The following is a 17,568-nucleotide window of genomic DNA, read 5'->3' as shown; positions in this document are numbered from 1 at the left end:
TATCAGTACCACCATGAAAGCAAGGGTTTTTGTGCTGGCCCTCCCTAGCAAGCTAACTGGGTTTTATATCTACTCCAGTCCATAAGCCAGTCTACTTACTACCTGGTAAAGGAAGACACGTTAGCTTGCCAACTTGCCACAAGCACTCTTACAAGGAGAAAACAATGAGAAGAAACAAATATGTATTGATGCTCATTCCTTCACTGTGCACTCTTTTTGTTTTGTGCTGGCCCTCCCTAAAAAGTGAACTGGATTTTAGCCATGGATATTTACTCCAGTCAGTAAGAAACCTTGCCAAAAGCAGTCTTTCAAGAAAAAAAGAAAAAAGAAAATAATGTGTTGGTGCACATTCCTGCACCAGCACTCTTACAAGTAAAAATAATAAAGAAAACAATACCATTGAAGTTGTGTTAGCGCACTTGCTTTGCCTTTAAGTTTGTATTTTTCTACCATGCAACTGGTCTTGAACTCAGACCCACATTATACAGATTTCATGACAATTATTGAGTAAGGATAACAGCTAACTTCAAACATCATACATACATATCATCCAGATCTAAATCACACTTTCAAAGTAGGATCATTGAAATTGACTATATAATATTTGTAGCACACATATTGCAGTGTATGGCAAAATGTGATTTCATCCTCACTTTTTCTTTGTTCATGACAATTATCTTAGAAGAAAATCCTCATTATAAGCATGATAGTGTTATATCTGACTGATGACTACAAATGTGATTTCAGTATCTACAAACCTATACTTTTGTTTTTGAGCCCTATAAAGTACATCATCTAATGTCCACAGAGGGGCAGCAGAGACAATGTTATCAGAGACTTTGTTACTTTTATCAGACCTATATATCCTTATTCAATATGAAACCATCAGTAAATGTATAGATGAGTCAAAACCATTTCAGAAATACACCAGACTATTCTTTATTGGAAAAACAGCTGTGCATCTCTCTGTAAACATGAAACATATGTCTCTAGTTTTATCAGGCGAGGCGTGTAGAGGATCTGTTTGTAATTTTTCAAGGTTCAAAGGAGACCACTGAAATCCTCTCTGTTATTAAGGATTCACTCGCCTTTCAAGAACAGTCTAAGCTGAGTTTGCACACATATTAAATGTTCCAAAATATTTGTGGAGAGTGAAACGGAAAATATGTATAAAGTACTATGCAAACACAGATGCTCTCCATGCATTGGAAAAATGAGCAAACATTTGAGACATTATTTTTGCCATTACAACCATGACTTTTTTCTGATCCCCTTGACCAAGAAAAACTCCTGGCCTTATCTACAGTATGAATACTAAATATGAATACTGCTAAGCAGAATTACCGGGCTGCTACTTGGCCTATATCTCAAACAAACAAGGGCACATTTTTACAGTGTGATTACAGGTTAGAGGAAATACAAAATAAGTGAATGTGAAAATCCAGGTGATGGTAACTCGCAGTTTGGGGTGTTTGTTTTGCAGCAACACCCAACAGCCACAATCACTCTATAAGGCAAAGTATTTATGTCTTGTGGATGATGTCCAGAATAGAGAGTATGAACTGAGAGAGGGCTGCAAGTCAAGATGACAGGCTCCTCTTCTATCCCTTTTCTTCCTTCAATCCTGGGCATCGTGCCCGTTGAACTCAGTCAAACTATGATCTGAGGCCATAAGCCAATGCGTCTGGAAGACAGAAGGAGAGAGACACGTTTTGAAAAGCACAAGACCTATACCATGTGGCACACCATAATATGATATTATACAGTATCACACCATGGAGTCTATGGCAACCCCAGTAGTTAGATGGTAGACATAACAACATTAAGTTTCGGTTATTTTCAGATCAGACTACAATCTAGTGGGGGAAAATACACCAACTCTTAATTTGAAATGGCTTTCACTCTCTTCTCATCTTCCTCTCACCTGAGTGAAACTGCGCAGTACAGCAGAGGCCTTCTCCACGCGCTGTCTTGTAGATGGGTGACACACACACGCGGGTGGCTGGTGGAAGGTTTGTGAGCTGCGTGTTCAGGGAGTCAGGGGGCAGGTAGAGGGAGGAGCGTTGGGCGGTGGCCGCCACACGGCCGCGGTGGTGGTCTTCTCCCTCCCAGGTGAGCCAGTAGCCCTTCAGACCCTCCACTCTGCCTTTCCAGTCCACCTGCACAGAGTCACTGCCGACTGTGGTCAACTGGAGGTCTGCAAGAGCTGGCATCACTGGAGGTGGATGGGCAGAAAAAGGTAATGGGGTAAGGGGAATGAGAGCGTATAAGAGAATGAGAGAGACAGAGAGAGCGCGAGAGAGAGAGAAAGAGAGAAAACAACAAAGGGTGCATAGAGGATAATGTATGTCATTGTGCTCTGGAGCTCTGATGAGGAAGCCATTTTAAAGAGGAACAACTGCAAATTCGGGAAATGTATCAATGTGCCTTAACCTCTCTGACTCAGTTGAGGACTGTTGTCAAAGTGCACACCTCTCTCATTCAGGGAGAGCGGATCTAGAGCGAAAACAAGAGCAATGTCACATGGTTACACCCCCCTCCCTCACTGCACATAATATCCTACTATTGGGTCGCGGGTTCACAATTTTACCTTTTCTGAGCTCTCTGCCAAGCAAGGAAAGAGGAGCACAAATGTATTCTCAATTTGCAGTTGTTCCCTTTTAAACCTGCAATCCGCTTTCGGTTATACAGCAAATTGGTTGCCCCTCCACTCGGCATAAACAACATAGAAAACATGGTGATTCGCTTTAATAAAAGTAACCAGAGACAGTTTAGATAGTTTTAGTTTTCGAGCAAAATTGTAGTATGGTTTGTGGTTTCAGCAGCAAACTGCTTTGCCACTTTGCTTACAAACATCTTCTCAGACTGATCTGAGCAGAAAGAGAGATTCATACCACACAGGTAACCTTATGCTACTATTTCCCGATCACTTCTCAATAAAACCTTTGAGGGTATTTTTAATAATCTATAATAGCTTCAATTATCAAGTTTTCTTTATCTTAAGGCCTATCTTACCCTCCTGAGTGCACATCCTGACAGACATGGCCCTCTCCTGGCCGGAGGAGTGCTGTGCACTCACGGTGACCAGGTACTGAGTGTTGGGCTGAAGGTTGGTCAGCACTGTGGAGTTCTGCCCTCGGCCCATGTTGACGATGTGGAGTTTACCCCCCGGCAGGGCTGAGTATTCCACCTTGTAGCTCTGCACAGACTCAGGCTGTAGAGGCCCCCAGCTCACCTTCACACTGTTTACCCGCGACTCAGAGATGGTCACAACCGTCGGGCTCAACACCACTGAATACATAGGGACAAACCATTAATGAGGTGGAGAACTAGAGATAAGATTATTTCAAATGAGTAATGAGCAGATAACGGTAAGTCCATATGTGAATATCCTTCTTAACAATCAAAACTTAAAAATGCTACGTAAAGGCCAATTCTTGACCTCGACACCATAATGTGATTTTAGAGACCAAAACACCATGTTTGATTTCTCCCAACGAATCTCCTCTTTTTGCAACCAATTTAACATGGGCATTTAAAGATTTTTAAAGCTAAAATGTTACACTATGTACCTTTAAAGATTTGAGATATAAGTTATAATAAGTTATGGAATGTACACCCATGAGTGCACTTATAATACATCCCTTCGGATAACGAATACTAACACTTCTGCTAAAAAACTAAAACATGAGTGTGAAATGTCCTCTTACCTGGTTTGGTGGTGAAGGTGACAGACAGAGGGTTGATCACCTGTAGGTTGGACTCTGGAGTCAGTGTAGCTGTGTAGGTGGTATCTGGCCTCAGACCCGTCAGCATGGCAGTGCTAGAGTCCCCTGGACGGGTCAGTCTCTGGTACTGACCACCACTGGTACTGGGACTGGTACCAGTACCACCATCTCCTCCGACTGTTCCTCCTGTAGGAGCTGGCCCAAACCGGATCTCATAGTAACCAGTCAAACCAGCCAGAACTGGTCGCCACTGCAGCACGGCGCTGTCAGTGGAAACGTCTCGCACTAGGAGCCGCTCTGCCCGGATGATCTCTGATGGGAGAGAGACAGAGAGAGACTTTATGAAGACCAGTGGGTCGAAGAAACACTGTCAAAATTAACTATATACATATTAATTAATTAACAATATACATATTTATATGTCCTGTCTTTTGGAACAAGACAGCGAAGAGAGGGAGGAGAAGGACGTGAAGGAGGTGAAGGAGGGAGAGAGAGAGGAATCAGACAGAGAGACAGACAGACAGACAGACAGACAGACAGACAGACAGACAGACAGGGGACTCCAGTGCATTCACAACCTATGCAATAAAACCCCTTGAAATAGACAGTCCAGTCAGAGGATGCGGGTGGAACACATACTGACACCAACCCAAGAGAGGTTTTCAGTGTCAGTGGATAGGAGCCTCCGGCACTCACAAGTAGAATAAGGGTTCTCCTATGTCATAAATAGCCTGTGTTTGCACTGTGCATCATGTATTATAGCTATATATGTTTACTGAAGGGTCCATATGTGCATTATAGCTGTTACCCTATCTGACCAGAGAAATACCCTCTAGTCTATATTTATACATGTATATCTATGTCTGGCAACGTAGGTGGGCACAGTGGGGGTGTTGAATAATTTCTGTATTAATAGCCCCCCTCTCTCATTACAGAGTCTCACACGTTGTCTCTGCCTCCATCTGTCTTACTGTTTCTAGGAGTGTGTGTGATTATGGTGGAAGCACAGAGGTGTGCAACGGTACAACCCAGTCTTGAGGAGAGATGAGAAGAGATGAAATGATGGGACCATTTCAATTGTAGGATATGATTTAATTGAGAAACCTGGAATAGCTAAATAGTAATATTAAATAATATTAAAAAATCTCTATCTGATTGTATATCCTGTTAAGTATTCTCCTGGTTGTTATGAATATAACATCAAACTCTTCCTCTTCTCTCCTGCTATCAGCTATTTTTTCCTCCCTTCTTTCAGCTCCTTCCCCTTCACCTACTAGATACATGGTCAATACACAACCCATTACACACACCGTGTCAAAAACACATGCACACGCACACACACAGACACACACACAGACACACACACACACACACGCACACACACACACACACACTCACCAATGATGGCATCCCTTAGATCTTCTGTGATGATACTCATATCATCGATGTCCACGAAGTACAGGTGCTCCTCTATAGGTGGGGTCACCACTTGCCTCAGCACCTGGTAGTTCCCGTGGCCTGTAGACACCACCAACACAGCCACGCCCTCCTCTCGCAGCTCCTCCATTGGTCCAATTACATCACCTGGCTTTACCCCATCTGTCAACCACACTAGAACCCTGGGTAGCCCTGCCCTAGCCCCTCCTACCCCTCCAGGCCTCATCACCCAGTCTTTGGCCATCCTGAGGGCTTCTTCTGTGTTAGTGTCGCCTCTCAGAGGCTTGGTGCTCTTGAGGGCCCCCTGGAGGCCAGTTTGGGTATGGTGGGTGTCGAAGCCGAACTCAAGGTGGGGTTGAGTGCCTACCTGCAGTAGCCCCACCTGCACTTGGTCCTTGCCCAATGAGAAGGGGAGAAGGAGGTCGGACAGGAAGCTCAACATGCGGGTGTACTCATATGAGGAGACGCTGCCAGAGGAGTCCAATAGGAAGAGGACGTCACCCTCGCAGCAGTTCAGCACTGAGAGGAGGGAGAGAGAGAGAGTGTTGTCAGTTTTGAGGTAGGAGAACGAAAGAGTGAACAGAAGTTATGTGTGAACAGAAGTTATGGTGTGACCAGCTTTCTCAAGTCAGGACCATGTTAAATAGAGCATCTCCAATGAAAGTGCTTTTTAGTGGGTGAAATCTATGCCTGGGAAACCAACCCTAAATGTAGGCTTTCAGTTCTGAACACAAACTTATGCAGTGCTTAGAGTAAGTTTGTGTGATATTCTAGCACCTCACAGAGGGTACAATTATGTGGATGAAAGGGAAATAATGTGGTCTAGTTAACATCCCAAAGAAAAGTGGCAAAATCATTATTCCTGAAAGCCACACACTAAAACCCTAGAGTAAGTAAAACCCCAGAACTCAAGACTGTGTGGGAGCATCTGTGGGAACAACCCATTGAACAAGTACTTTTTCAACTCTCTCCTTTCTTTCTTTTTCTCTGCCTCTCTCTAATTCCTTCTCCCTCCCTCAACTTTTTCCAGAGGTCTCCTCCCTGCTCAACACACACACACACACACACACACACACACACACACACACACACACACACAGAGGATATCCCTCCCTCATGATCCACCTCCTTGGAACAACACTGTCACACAGTCATTAAAACGTTTATAGCAAATACCTCAAGTCTGAAAGTGGGAGGGACCAAAATACTGTAGGGGAAGGGGGGTTGAGTTAAGTTATGACAGTGATAAAGACCAGATCAAAACAAACAACAGACACTTTAAATAGGGATGAAGGAGCTAAGATAGGGCGGCTCTGTGAAAGATGCTGTCAAAACATTTCAATATAAGGCTAAACAATCATGTTTTTTTGCCAATTTTCCCTATTTCGTAACAGAAGCAGTGAGGAAATTAGCTGGGGGGGGGGGAGATTGAGAGAACAGTAGGAGCTACTGGGTATTGGTGGTATAAGGAGTTTGGAGGTGGGGTAAGAGAAAGGGAAAGGAGTAGGAGGTGTATTGGCAGTTCCATTTGAGAGAAGAGGAGGAATGTACTCCGCCATATACACAACTGGAGGTCGACTTGAGCTTGCATCACTGGAGGTAGATGGGCAGATGGGAACAGAGAGGAAAAGGGGAATGAAAGAGTATGAGAGAGAGAGAGAGAGAGAGAGAGAGAGAGAGAAAGGAGATGGGGGGGGGGGGGGAATTAGAAGAGAGAGAGTAAGAGAAAGAAAGAAAGAATTTGACATGCTTTATTGAGTCCCTACCATAAGAGAGGGAGAGAGAGAGGGAGGGAGAGAGAGAGAGAGGGAGAGAGAGAGAGAGCGATGATCTTGGACCAATTCCAGGACATTGTGTCCACTAAGACAATATTGGTGAAACTACACAGAGGGCTGTGATTATCTGTGCATGTGTGTAGTCTAGACTCGTGTGCTTTGCAAATTCATTGTTTTCTTTGGGCCCTTCACAGAGCTTTTCTTAACACGTTGACGCTTGAGCTGATGTTGTATTGATAAGGGTATAGTGTTAACAAAATAAAGAAAAAAAGACAAAGACAAGGGTATTGTGTTGAAAGATTAGTGTGTATTGAGGTGGACACACAGACACACACACACGCACATACACACGCACACACACTCCTGCTTTCCCTCTCTCGCCTCCTAAATAATTCCCTCCATCTGTCTTCTTGTTTGGACTTTGCCCACCAGCTCCCTAGGTGGGAGGGGCTGCGGTTATACTGCATATATGGCCTCTTGGTTTAAGTCCAAGTCTCTGTCTCTCTATTTATCTGTCTGTTTATCATATACCAAATATCTGGGTCCTAACTTGTACAGCAGTCCTGTATTATCTTTATTGCAGTGTTTGGTACACTCTGAACAAGTGAATAATGTGTTTGCTGAGACATTGAATATAAGTCATAAAACCACAAGAGCCTTTGTGGGCATGGGAGAGGAGGAACAGTTTTTATGACCTGCCACACACGTACATACACACACGCACACGCGCACACGCACACACGCACACACACACACACACACACACACACACTCTCTCTGGTGTTTGGCAGATGATTAAATCCAAACAGGCCAGAACAGTTTGAAAATCTGCTTCACAGTTCCTCTAGGCCCTAAACAGACAACAGATCAACCCAGCTTCTCTAGGCATAGTTATATAAGGCATTAAAAACATGTCTCTGTTTATGAAGCGTAGAACTAATTAGGCTAAGCTGTTAGTCGAACCCCATGGGTATGAGACTCCTTCTGCTTTCGACACTATATACCAAAACTAAGTCACACAGTTAAACTCACACTGACGGAGTTGGAGTTGAGTCACCACCAAGTTTAACTTTTCAGCAATGTGGTTATGAGTTCTACCACATGCACACATACAGTACATAGGTGTGTATCAGCCACTCACAAGGTTACATCACTTATTATAGGGTTATAGTAGAGTAAATCCATTCATTTACAACATCTATAATGATTTATAATGGCAAATAAATCTATAACTGTCATAATGTTCTATTTGTCAATAAATGTAATGAGCAGGCAATGGATATTTCATCTAGCAGTACTACAGTATCAAATTGGTGTAAACTTCCAGGATACACTGTTATTTTTCATGATTTATAGTTGTGAATTTCATGAAATGTGAAATTAATAACGCCATTTTAGAGATAACTCTCCTACTCAAAATGTAGTCCCTCATAACCCACTACACTCCACTTCACCAGACCATCCCCTGCAACGCTCACCTGCTTCAGGTACGTTTTGACCACTGGACGGCCGCAGGAACACACCAACCAGGATCCAAGTCAACAAAATCCGCCTCTCCATTGCGGGGGATAAATTGTAATCAATTATATCACGAATTATAATATCAGGATTCGGGTTCCTCTAATAATGTGTCCATTGCCCGGACCCTCGTTCCAAGTGTGAATAAACCGTGCATTAGGCTACTTTTTGACCAGCATTTAACCAATTAATGATTGGCAAAACTTTCCATTCACCCAAGCTGTCCACTTTGTTGTTGTTTTTCGGAAAGATAATATCCTATTTTAGGGTCTCAAAGATCAATGGTGTCTGGTGTTTTATCCGTCAGTTTGTGCGCGCAAGGTAAGAATGAGCTACAGTGTGCGCACATGCAGTCTACTTGCAGTCCGCGAGCGTCTCCTCCCTACCCCTCTCCTTCTCTCCCTCCCTCCCCTTCTTGTGTTCACTCCCTTCGTTCTTTCCCGTCTTTCAAGCGACTCGGAATAGCAAAGGCTCTGGTCAAGCGTCATCTTTTTGGACTTTCGCCCGTTGGATTGGAAGTAGGCTATTTGATAATGCAAAAAGGCGGGGTGGAATAATCGAAATATTTTTTAAATAAGTTGAACGTTCAGCTTTCAATTTAACTATTATAAGTATAATTATCTGAACACTTATCGTATTAAAAAACCTCTTCCATCTCTTGTAATTATTGAAACTAGGCCTAGCTATGTCTGACCACAGAGGACCACAACTACTTTCAGCATCTCCACTTGTTTGTTCTCCTAGTCTGATACTATCAAGTCAATTTATTTTGTGCTTTATTTTGTGCTGTTGTGTTTGCAAGACATGTATTATCTAAATATAGAAATACAGTATGTTGACAGTTTGACAGGGTGGGGTGGATTAGGGGAGTTGGTTGGGGGGGGCAAGGAGAGAGGGATAGGGTGGAGCATGAAGGTTTGAATCAGATAAGGAACAAAGGTCAGCTGACTGGAAACCTCTGTGACACATCGCTTTGTCCACATATTTGTATTCTTTCAGTGAGATATTAACAATACCTCTACACACACACACACACACACACACACACACACACACACACACACACACACACACACACACACACCTAGTATCTAAACACTATGACAACATGAACGAGTAGCCAACCAAAAACACACATGTAATATGATCAGGTTATTTATATTCCATTTATGCATTGATCCTGAGTGTGCGGAGACGCCCTTCTTTCAGTATATTCAATTCATAAAAGATTTGATAAAACAATAGGGAAAGTAACTTGACCCTACATTCACTTCCATGGTCGAGTCATATTCTTTCAACACTTTGTCTGAAGTGGTTAGTTTACTTTCCACTTCACAATGGACACAGAACGTTTAATTTCTCTTGTATTGAGTGGCTGTTTTATATTTGTATCCTCTTCCCCACAGACTTAACTTGCCCAAACATGCAACTGGCCTTCTAACTCGGTCACTGACACTGTACATTGTTAAGATGACGACAGATGGGAGTCCTGCTGTTTAAACTGTCCAGTCCTGCTGTTTGAACTGCCCGTCCAGGCAGTATATCAGTTTAATGCCCACCTGGAATAACTTTGGACTGGTATGTGTGTGTGTGTGTGTGTGTGTGTGTGTGTGTGTGTGTGTGTGTGTGTGTGTGTGTGTGTGTGTGTGTGTGTGTGTGTGTGTGTGTGTGTGTGTGTGTGTGTGTGTGTGTGTGTGTGTGTGTGTGTGTGTGTGTGTGTGTGTGTGTGTGTGTGTGTGTGTGTGTGTGTGTGTGTGTCTTTGAGTGATAGATCATGTGAATGGATTTACTGTATGCAATCCCCTTCATGTTTTACATTGAACCCCATGGGTAACTGAAAGGAAATGGGGAATATTTTCAATTCCACACCAGTTCATGTCAATACATTTCTATCGTCTCTCTCAATCAGTTTGTTAGATTATGCAACCAAAGTGGTGGTCTGTTATTACTTACTTGCATACACTGTAGGCCCCACAAAGCAATCCCTGTGGAACGATAGTAAACCTCCTTCAAGATACATGCTCCTCTCTATTTCAGTTCCATTGAAGGGATTGGGGCAAAGCTGGAATAAGGGAATAGAGTTGACCATTTTGGCAGTGGCCAAGGCAATTAGGCTAAGGGCGTAAGAGAGGTGAAAGTAAGGGACGTGGAGAGATGGTATACTCCTATATGACGTCTTCATCGCCAAATGTCAAACATGGTGTGACAACATGGAAACATGGAGAAACAGGAAAGTTATGGAAGAGGAGGGATCTATTTTGTTGATCCAGGAACTTGAGGTTCAAACAATTGAGCTGCATTGGGAGTAGGGTTTTATACAGATTCTTGACACTGGCACATATTAGTGCTCTTGCTGTTATTTACCATTAAAAGTTTGGCTTCAGCGGATTTGGCACCTATATGGAAAACCCATTTCAGTGGTTCTCTCCCCCACCCCTTGCCAGGTTTTTTCCCACACTTTTTGGCAAGTTTTAGGAATTTGAGGTTTATAGCGTGCCATGTTTTGTAGAGTTGTGAGAATTAAGAGGTAGAGTGTTGACTGTCTCCAGGCTTCCTCCAGGCAACCAAAACTGCTGTGCAAAGATCAGGAAAAGAGGTGATGAAGGAAAGGAGAGATTGAACGTAGGTCTGATGGAGCAAGATAGAGAGAAGAAAGAGGGAGATGTCAGTGAAAAAAAGTATAAAAGGTGAGAAGAGAGTGAACTGATTGCGAGTAAATGTAGACAACATATTAATTTACACTCTTTGATTCATGCACTTTGTATTTTGACACCAGACAGACATAAAAGCCATTAAAGTAAACTAAAAATACTGAGGGGGAGAAGTCAGAGGGGTTTTCCCATCACACGAGGTGTGTTTATGTTCTTAATTATCCATATGCCCACTGTCTTCCTGACCAGCACCGACCCCACAGTTCCTGCGTCATGGTATCTTCCTGCTCCTCATATTGTCTGCATCCTGTGTATTTCTCATCCTGCCTGCGTTCTTGCCAGGTTTGTTTGCGATTGTTTTTTACAGCTTACAGTTTTGTCTGCTCCCAAAGGTAACATAGAAGAATTCCAACCAAAGACGAATAGCACACTGAGATTAATTTAAATGTGTAGTTTTAGTAACACAGTACAATTTTGACTGTTATGGCTGACCAAGTGCAGGATATCCCACCATGCTTTGAAAGCCAGGGCCAAACTGCATAGTGCTCAAAGGGAATCCATCTTAAGATTTTCTCAACAAATATGACAGGTTACACCAAACTCACACTGTGCAGTACAAGATATTCTGAACTAGGTTTTTGGGGAGGGGGAAACATACGCAAGTCTGTGCACTGTCTTTGTGTACATGAATGATAGCTAGATTCATTTAGAAAGTTGAAACATCTGTTTTGCCACATTCTGCATTGAGTCTTTCCTCAATTTGAGGGGCCAACACCCACTATGTGACTTTGCAAGTTTCCATAGTGAAATATTACAGTCCCCCATAGTGCCAAGATCGGCTCATGGAAGGTCTCTCAGTAAAGCTGTGTTGGTTTCACTAAAGAGGACTTTCTGACAATGGCATTATTGTGTCAAGGAATAGTACTATGGTTATCTTTACAATAAGGGTTGAATTGGTTAATCTTTCAGGCTCATTAGTAAAAAAAAAAAAAAAAAAAAACTGATTGGAAAAAAGTGTCACAACTTATATTGAAATGGATCTGAATGCCAAATTCAAGAGCTATGAAGACTATTTAGCGACTCCCACACAACCCTATTTACAAATGGCTTTTTCGCCTTTTGACATTAGCCAGACCTCTTCAAGACCACTAAACAAATAAATAATCTGAGAATGTAAACTCAGCACTGATCTTTTATTAGTAACATTTAAGAAGTCATTCCTAAATCTAAGCCTTTCTCTTGCACAATTAATTGAACTTCCATCCAATACCTTGAACTTGGAGAAAAAAACTAAAAATGTAGAATACTACAGCCCAGTTATTCTGTAGCCATGGATAAAGGTAATTGGAATGAGTCATCAATGTCAGAGAACTTCAAGCTCTGACTCCTGTTATACAAGAGGAAAGATGGTACACCAAATGTAACACACATACACACACACACACACACACACACACACACACACACACACACACACACACACGCACACTAGCTCTGTGTAGAAGAGTGTTTATATCAGTGTTCACATTGCAAGGATTCCACAGAGGTTCCAGGGCCACTCTCACTGTCTCTTCTCCTCGTCTCCCGCTCTATCACTTCTCTTCTCTTGGACAGTATCTTCTCCCTCTCAGTTCTCTTTATTCTTACTTTTTCAGACCCTTTCTCTCCTATACGTCTGGTGTTCCTGTTCACTCTTTCTCAGCATGTTTTGGCCTCGGTCATTTGCAGCTGCATTCTCCATTCTTTCCTCCCTTCGTGATATCATGACCCTTAGGGCTCATTCACATACACTCCCTTTGGTGTTACAGCTGCCTTCAAACCTTAGTAACACTCATGTGTACAGTACACACACACACACACACACACACACACACACACACACACACACACACACACACACACACCCACAAACATTTTTATGATATGTATAACCACTGTATGCACACACCGGTGTGTACTTGAGCTTGAGCTTGGGTCATAAACTGTATAAATATTATGTTTGTGTACAGTCTTGTTTTGTTTCTTTATTTATGTAGAGCGAGTGTATGCAAGGAAGGGTGGGTGGGTTTACATTATGATACCTTTGAAAGGTTGCCAAGTCCTCCTTCTACCTCTCTGAACCTGGCTTAACAGATTCCATGACGGATGTACTTACAATTACAGCTCATCTCGGTTTCTATTAGCTTCAATCACCTAACAAAAGCTACTTTTGTAAATGTATGTATGTGTGTGTGTGTGTGTGTGTGTGTGTGTGTGTGTGTGTGTGTGTGAGAGAGAGAGAGAGAGAGAGAGAGAGAGAGAGAGAGAGAGAGAGAGAGAGAGAGAGAGAGAGAGAGAGAGAGAGAGAGAGAGAGAGAGTAGGGGATAAGAGGTGTGTGTGTGTGTGTGTGTGTGTGTGTGTGTGTGTGTGTGTGTGTGTGTGAGAGAGAGAGAGAGAGAGAGAGAGACAGAGTGTGTGCCGGTGTGTGCTCGTCCCTGTGACTCTACAGCCAGCTATCAGTGTAAACTTGTACTCATATCTCATAACCACCTGGGATGAGCAGCCTACTACTTCTTAATGACAGGGAGATGACAGTCAGTATACCTTGCACATCCTGTCTGTAAACACACTCACCTCCAGCTCCACTCATTCCACTTTTTTCTCCTACCCCTTTCTCCCCTCTGCAGTGCTCTGGGGTCTTTTGGTGAAGCTACAATATTTTTTCACTTGATCTTCCTCTTGTCAAGGTGAAATGACAGGAAGGCAAAAAGAGGCATAGCATTGTCTGTCAATGATGCAGTACAAGGGGGTTGTGTTTCAACTTGTCTGCCATGAGCACTGCTATGCTGTCTACCTGTCTGTGGTGAATGAGTAATCCGTCCTTGGGCTGAGCACACAAAGTAAGGTAGGGAATGTGACATACTGTAGCTCATGCACAATGGGAAATGGGTGTTTTACCCTCGGGGGATTGATAAGATTCAGGAGGGGGTTTCTAGGTGAAAGGGTTTGTCTGCTCCCTCCTGCACAAACCAAGAGGTAAGAACAGTAGGTTGTATGTGAAGGAATATAAATTCTAAAGCCTATAAAATAAAAAATAAAAACACTATATATATGTCTCGCCCTGTTCCTTAGTCTTTGTTTCATGTTATTCATTTATTGTTTCCTGTTTTATTTTGTTTTTCTCACCTTGTCTCTCGTTTCAGACACTTTACTTCCTGCCCCTTGTGTGTTTCCCACCTGTGAGATGTCTACCCTGCCCTGGAACTTCCCTTGGTGTCACCTGTCCCTCATCATCCTTCCCTCTCCTGTGTATTTAATCTGTGTGTTTCCCTGTCTCTGTGCCAGTTTGTCTTTGTCCTTTGTGCCAAATGTACCAGCGTTTTATCCTTGTGTTATTTGTTTTCCCGGTTTTTGATCTCCGCTATTTCCCTGACTGCCTGTTGCCATCTCGGATTATTCAGCCCTTTGACTGAATACCTGTGTACCAAACCCTGATTTTGGAAAGTAAAGACTATTCTTTTGATTCAGGATTTTTGAGTTGTGCGTTTGAGTCCTCTGCCTGCGTACTACAGTCATTACAAAAGCCACACTCTGCAATTTGTGCATAGCAATAAAGTGTGGGTCACCAGTGAACATTTTAACAATGGAGAACTTGCATCCCATGACATTTTCACAGGTAAATAGCACTTTGTATAGCACAATTGTATGATGTATCTGTAGTGTGGTAGGAATGACAGTCCATGAGAAAGCTTAGCTTTTTTTAGTATGTTTTGAAGATATATTATCTCCTATGACATCAAAAACATAAAAAGATAAGTTTTGGTTATTGTAGAGTAAGACACTAAGGTATCTAAGTCATATGAATCTAAATCAAGATTATTAATAATTTGAAATGACTGGAAATAGCACAGACAGTGGCTATAAGAATTAATACTATGGTCACTAAAGGGCTTCGATACATACAAATAATCACTTGTAATCACCTTTTGTTTTTCTTCTTACCCACCAAGTAAACAAAACAACATCTCTCCCAGACACAGTTTTCAGTCATCACAAAAGGTACCAGCCAAACCATTTTATGTCATCATGTCATGGCCAATTTAAATTTCTTTCAAAGCAGCCTTTTATTATTTTTCATGGCAACAGCCGCTTCATTTGACTTCTATTCAACAAGCATTTTCTTTTCTTTTCCTTTCATGGTCAGGGAAAAAATCTGAACACTACTTATTATCATTCTGTGTACGATACAAGAAAGGCTCAAGAGTGGAGCGCAATTGCACTGTATAAACAGGATGCTTAGTCGAGAGAGACTGGGAGATTCCTCTTTGACATGGCAGGATATTATTTTGATAAAATACCCCAGGTTGTACTAACAAATTCACCACTTGAAGGCCTAACGCTTAATCCACCCACACACTATTTCCTGTGTTTCCATAGACTCTTGTCCTGTCATTATATAGATGTACTGTAAGATGTGCTGGAACCGCAGAACGGTGCCAGGCAGGAACTGGTGAGATGTAGGGGGGTGGGGGTGGGGGTGGGGGTGGAGAGAGAGAGAGAGAGAGAGACAAAGAGAGTGTGCGTGCGTGGGTGCATGCGTGTGGGACTCACCATCAATAGCATTCTACCTATGACCTTGTCTAACGGTGTGGTGCCCATCCATGTCTGTATGTTTATTGTATGGGAACAGAACAAAATAGCCTGACCCTGTTTAATACAGCTTCCCTTGACTCTGACCCCACTGCATCTCAACCCATTTGCCTGGGGCAAGGCCAGAAAAACTGACCCACTAGCTGATTTTCAGACGACTAAGAAATAGATGCACTTCCTCAATTAAGGAAGCTAAATCAAGCCACTTTCTAAGTGCTATCTCAGATACTGCTGGTGATCCTACTAAATATTGGAAAACAGTTAACATTCTTAAGCATGTAAATTCTTCTTCCTCCCTTCCTAAGCAAGTTTTGTTTGACTTGGGCCTCATTACTGAAAAAAATAGATACAGTAAGTGACGCATTTTTATCTCTGCAGGCTTTTTTATTTTATTTTAAAGAGGACTTTCTGGCAATGGCATTATTGTGTTTTTTTTGTTAATTTTGAGAGAGAAAAATTGTGGTTTGGCTGACCCTGATCCAGTTGACTCAATGGGAGATCAGTCAACTATGAGCGAATTTCTGTGTGATGTGCTAAATGCCTTACTTAAAATTGACAAAAAATATGGGGCTGATCTGCTTGATCCAGGCCTATTACAGCTCTCTGCCCCCATGATTGCGTAATCATTGACACATACAGTACAGTGCCCTGCGTAAGTAATGAGAAGTGAAGCATTTTTTCTTCTTTTGGCTCTACAGTCCAAAAGTTTAGATTTTAAATCAAACAATTACTATGGGGTTAAAGTAGATTCTCAGCTTTTATTTGTGTACATATTGGTTTCACCGTTCAGAAATCACAACACTTTTTATGCACAGTCCCCCTATTTTAGGGTACCCAAAAGTAATGGGATAATTGGCTTGACAGGTGTTTTTGGTAAGTCAGGTGTGTTCCGTCACATCATTTGTGCAGGCATAAGAGAGCTATCAAAGTCTAGTATTGGCTTTACATTTGTCTTTGGAGACTGCTATTGGTATCAACATGAGGACCAAAGAGGCATCAATGAAAGTCAAGGAAGCCATTATTAGGCTGAAAAATCTGAAAAGAACTCTCAGAAACATATCCAAAACCTTTGGTATGCCAAAATCAACAGTTTGCAACATAATTAAAAAGAAACAAATGCACTGGTGAACTCAGCAATCGCAAACAGGCTGATAGGCCAAGGAAGACTTTCACAGTGGATGACTGAAGAATGCTCACCATAATTAAGAAAAAACACAAAACAACTGTCCCACAGATCAGGAATACTCTCCAGGAGGTAGGCATGAGGTACAAACCACTAGTTATCCTCAAAAAGGACGGTCAGGTTACAGATAAAAAGTACCTAAAAAGCCTGCAGAGGTCAGGAAAAAGGTCTTGGACCAGATTACAAGTGGAAAGTTTGGAGAAAAAAGGATCTGAGTTACTTACACAGGGCACTGTATATAGCCTATATGTTATGTAATATATATAGCCTATATAGCACACTTGAAAAAGAGTCCCTGGTCTCAAGGTGCTTTCCTCTGTATAAATAAAGGATAAATAAATAAAATAAATACACATTTGTGTGAAGATTTGTTATGGCTTGCCCTATCCTGTTGTCCTTGAGGGAAGGTGTCTTTGTGATTCATTACCTGAGTAATCAGTCTCAGTCAGACAATTAGTCTCACTCTGTTCTGTTCTATTCAGATCTAGACACTTGAATCAAGAGAGACAAGACAGACAGAGAGAGAGAGAGAGAGAGAGAGAGAGAGAGAGAGAGAGAGAGAGAGAGAGAGAGAGAGAGAGAGAGAGAATTCAGTCAGCCCATGAGCCAAACCGTATTTTAATATGGGCAATAACAACATTCTATC

At 42.2% G+C, this 17,568-nt stretch overlaps 1 protein-coding gene across 1 annotated transcript; it reads right to left on the bottom strand.

The window, feature by feature from the left end:
- Window positions 1-234: 234 nt before the first annotated feature.
- Window positions 235-8,763, bottom strand: vwa1 (von Willebrand factor A domain containing 1). The gene is made up of 6 exons (XM_083674505.1): window positions 8,419-8,763; window positions 5,127-5,684; window positions 3,711-4,040; window positions 3,016-3,291; window positions 1,925-2,215; window positions 235-1,684 (listed from the first exon to the last, which is right to left on the bottom strand). The coding sequence occupies exons 1-6, from the start codon at window positions 8,498-8,500 to the stop codon at window positions 1,656-1,658; spliced, it is 1,566 nt and encodes a 521-aa protein (XP_083530631.1). The 5' UTR covers window positions 8,501-8,763; the 3' UTR covers window positions 235-1,655.
- Window positions 8,764-17,568: the final 8,805 nt, after the last annotated feature.

Source organism: Argentina silus (genome assembly GCF_951799395.1).
Source record: "Argentina silus genome assembly, chromosome: 8".
Lineage (NCBI taxonomy): Eukaryota > Metazoa > Chordata > Actinopteri > Argentiniformes > Argentinidae > Argentina > Argentina silus.
Note: the sequence above shows the minus strand (reverse complement) of the source record. Positions and strands in the feature narration are given on the sequence as shown.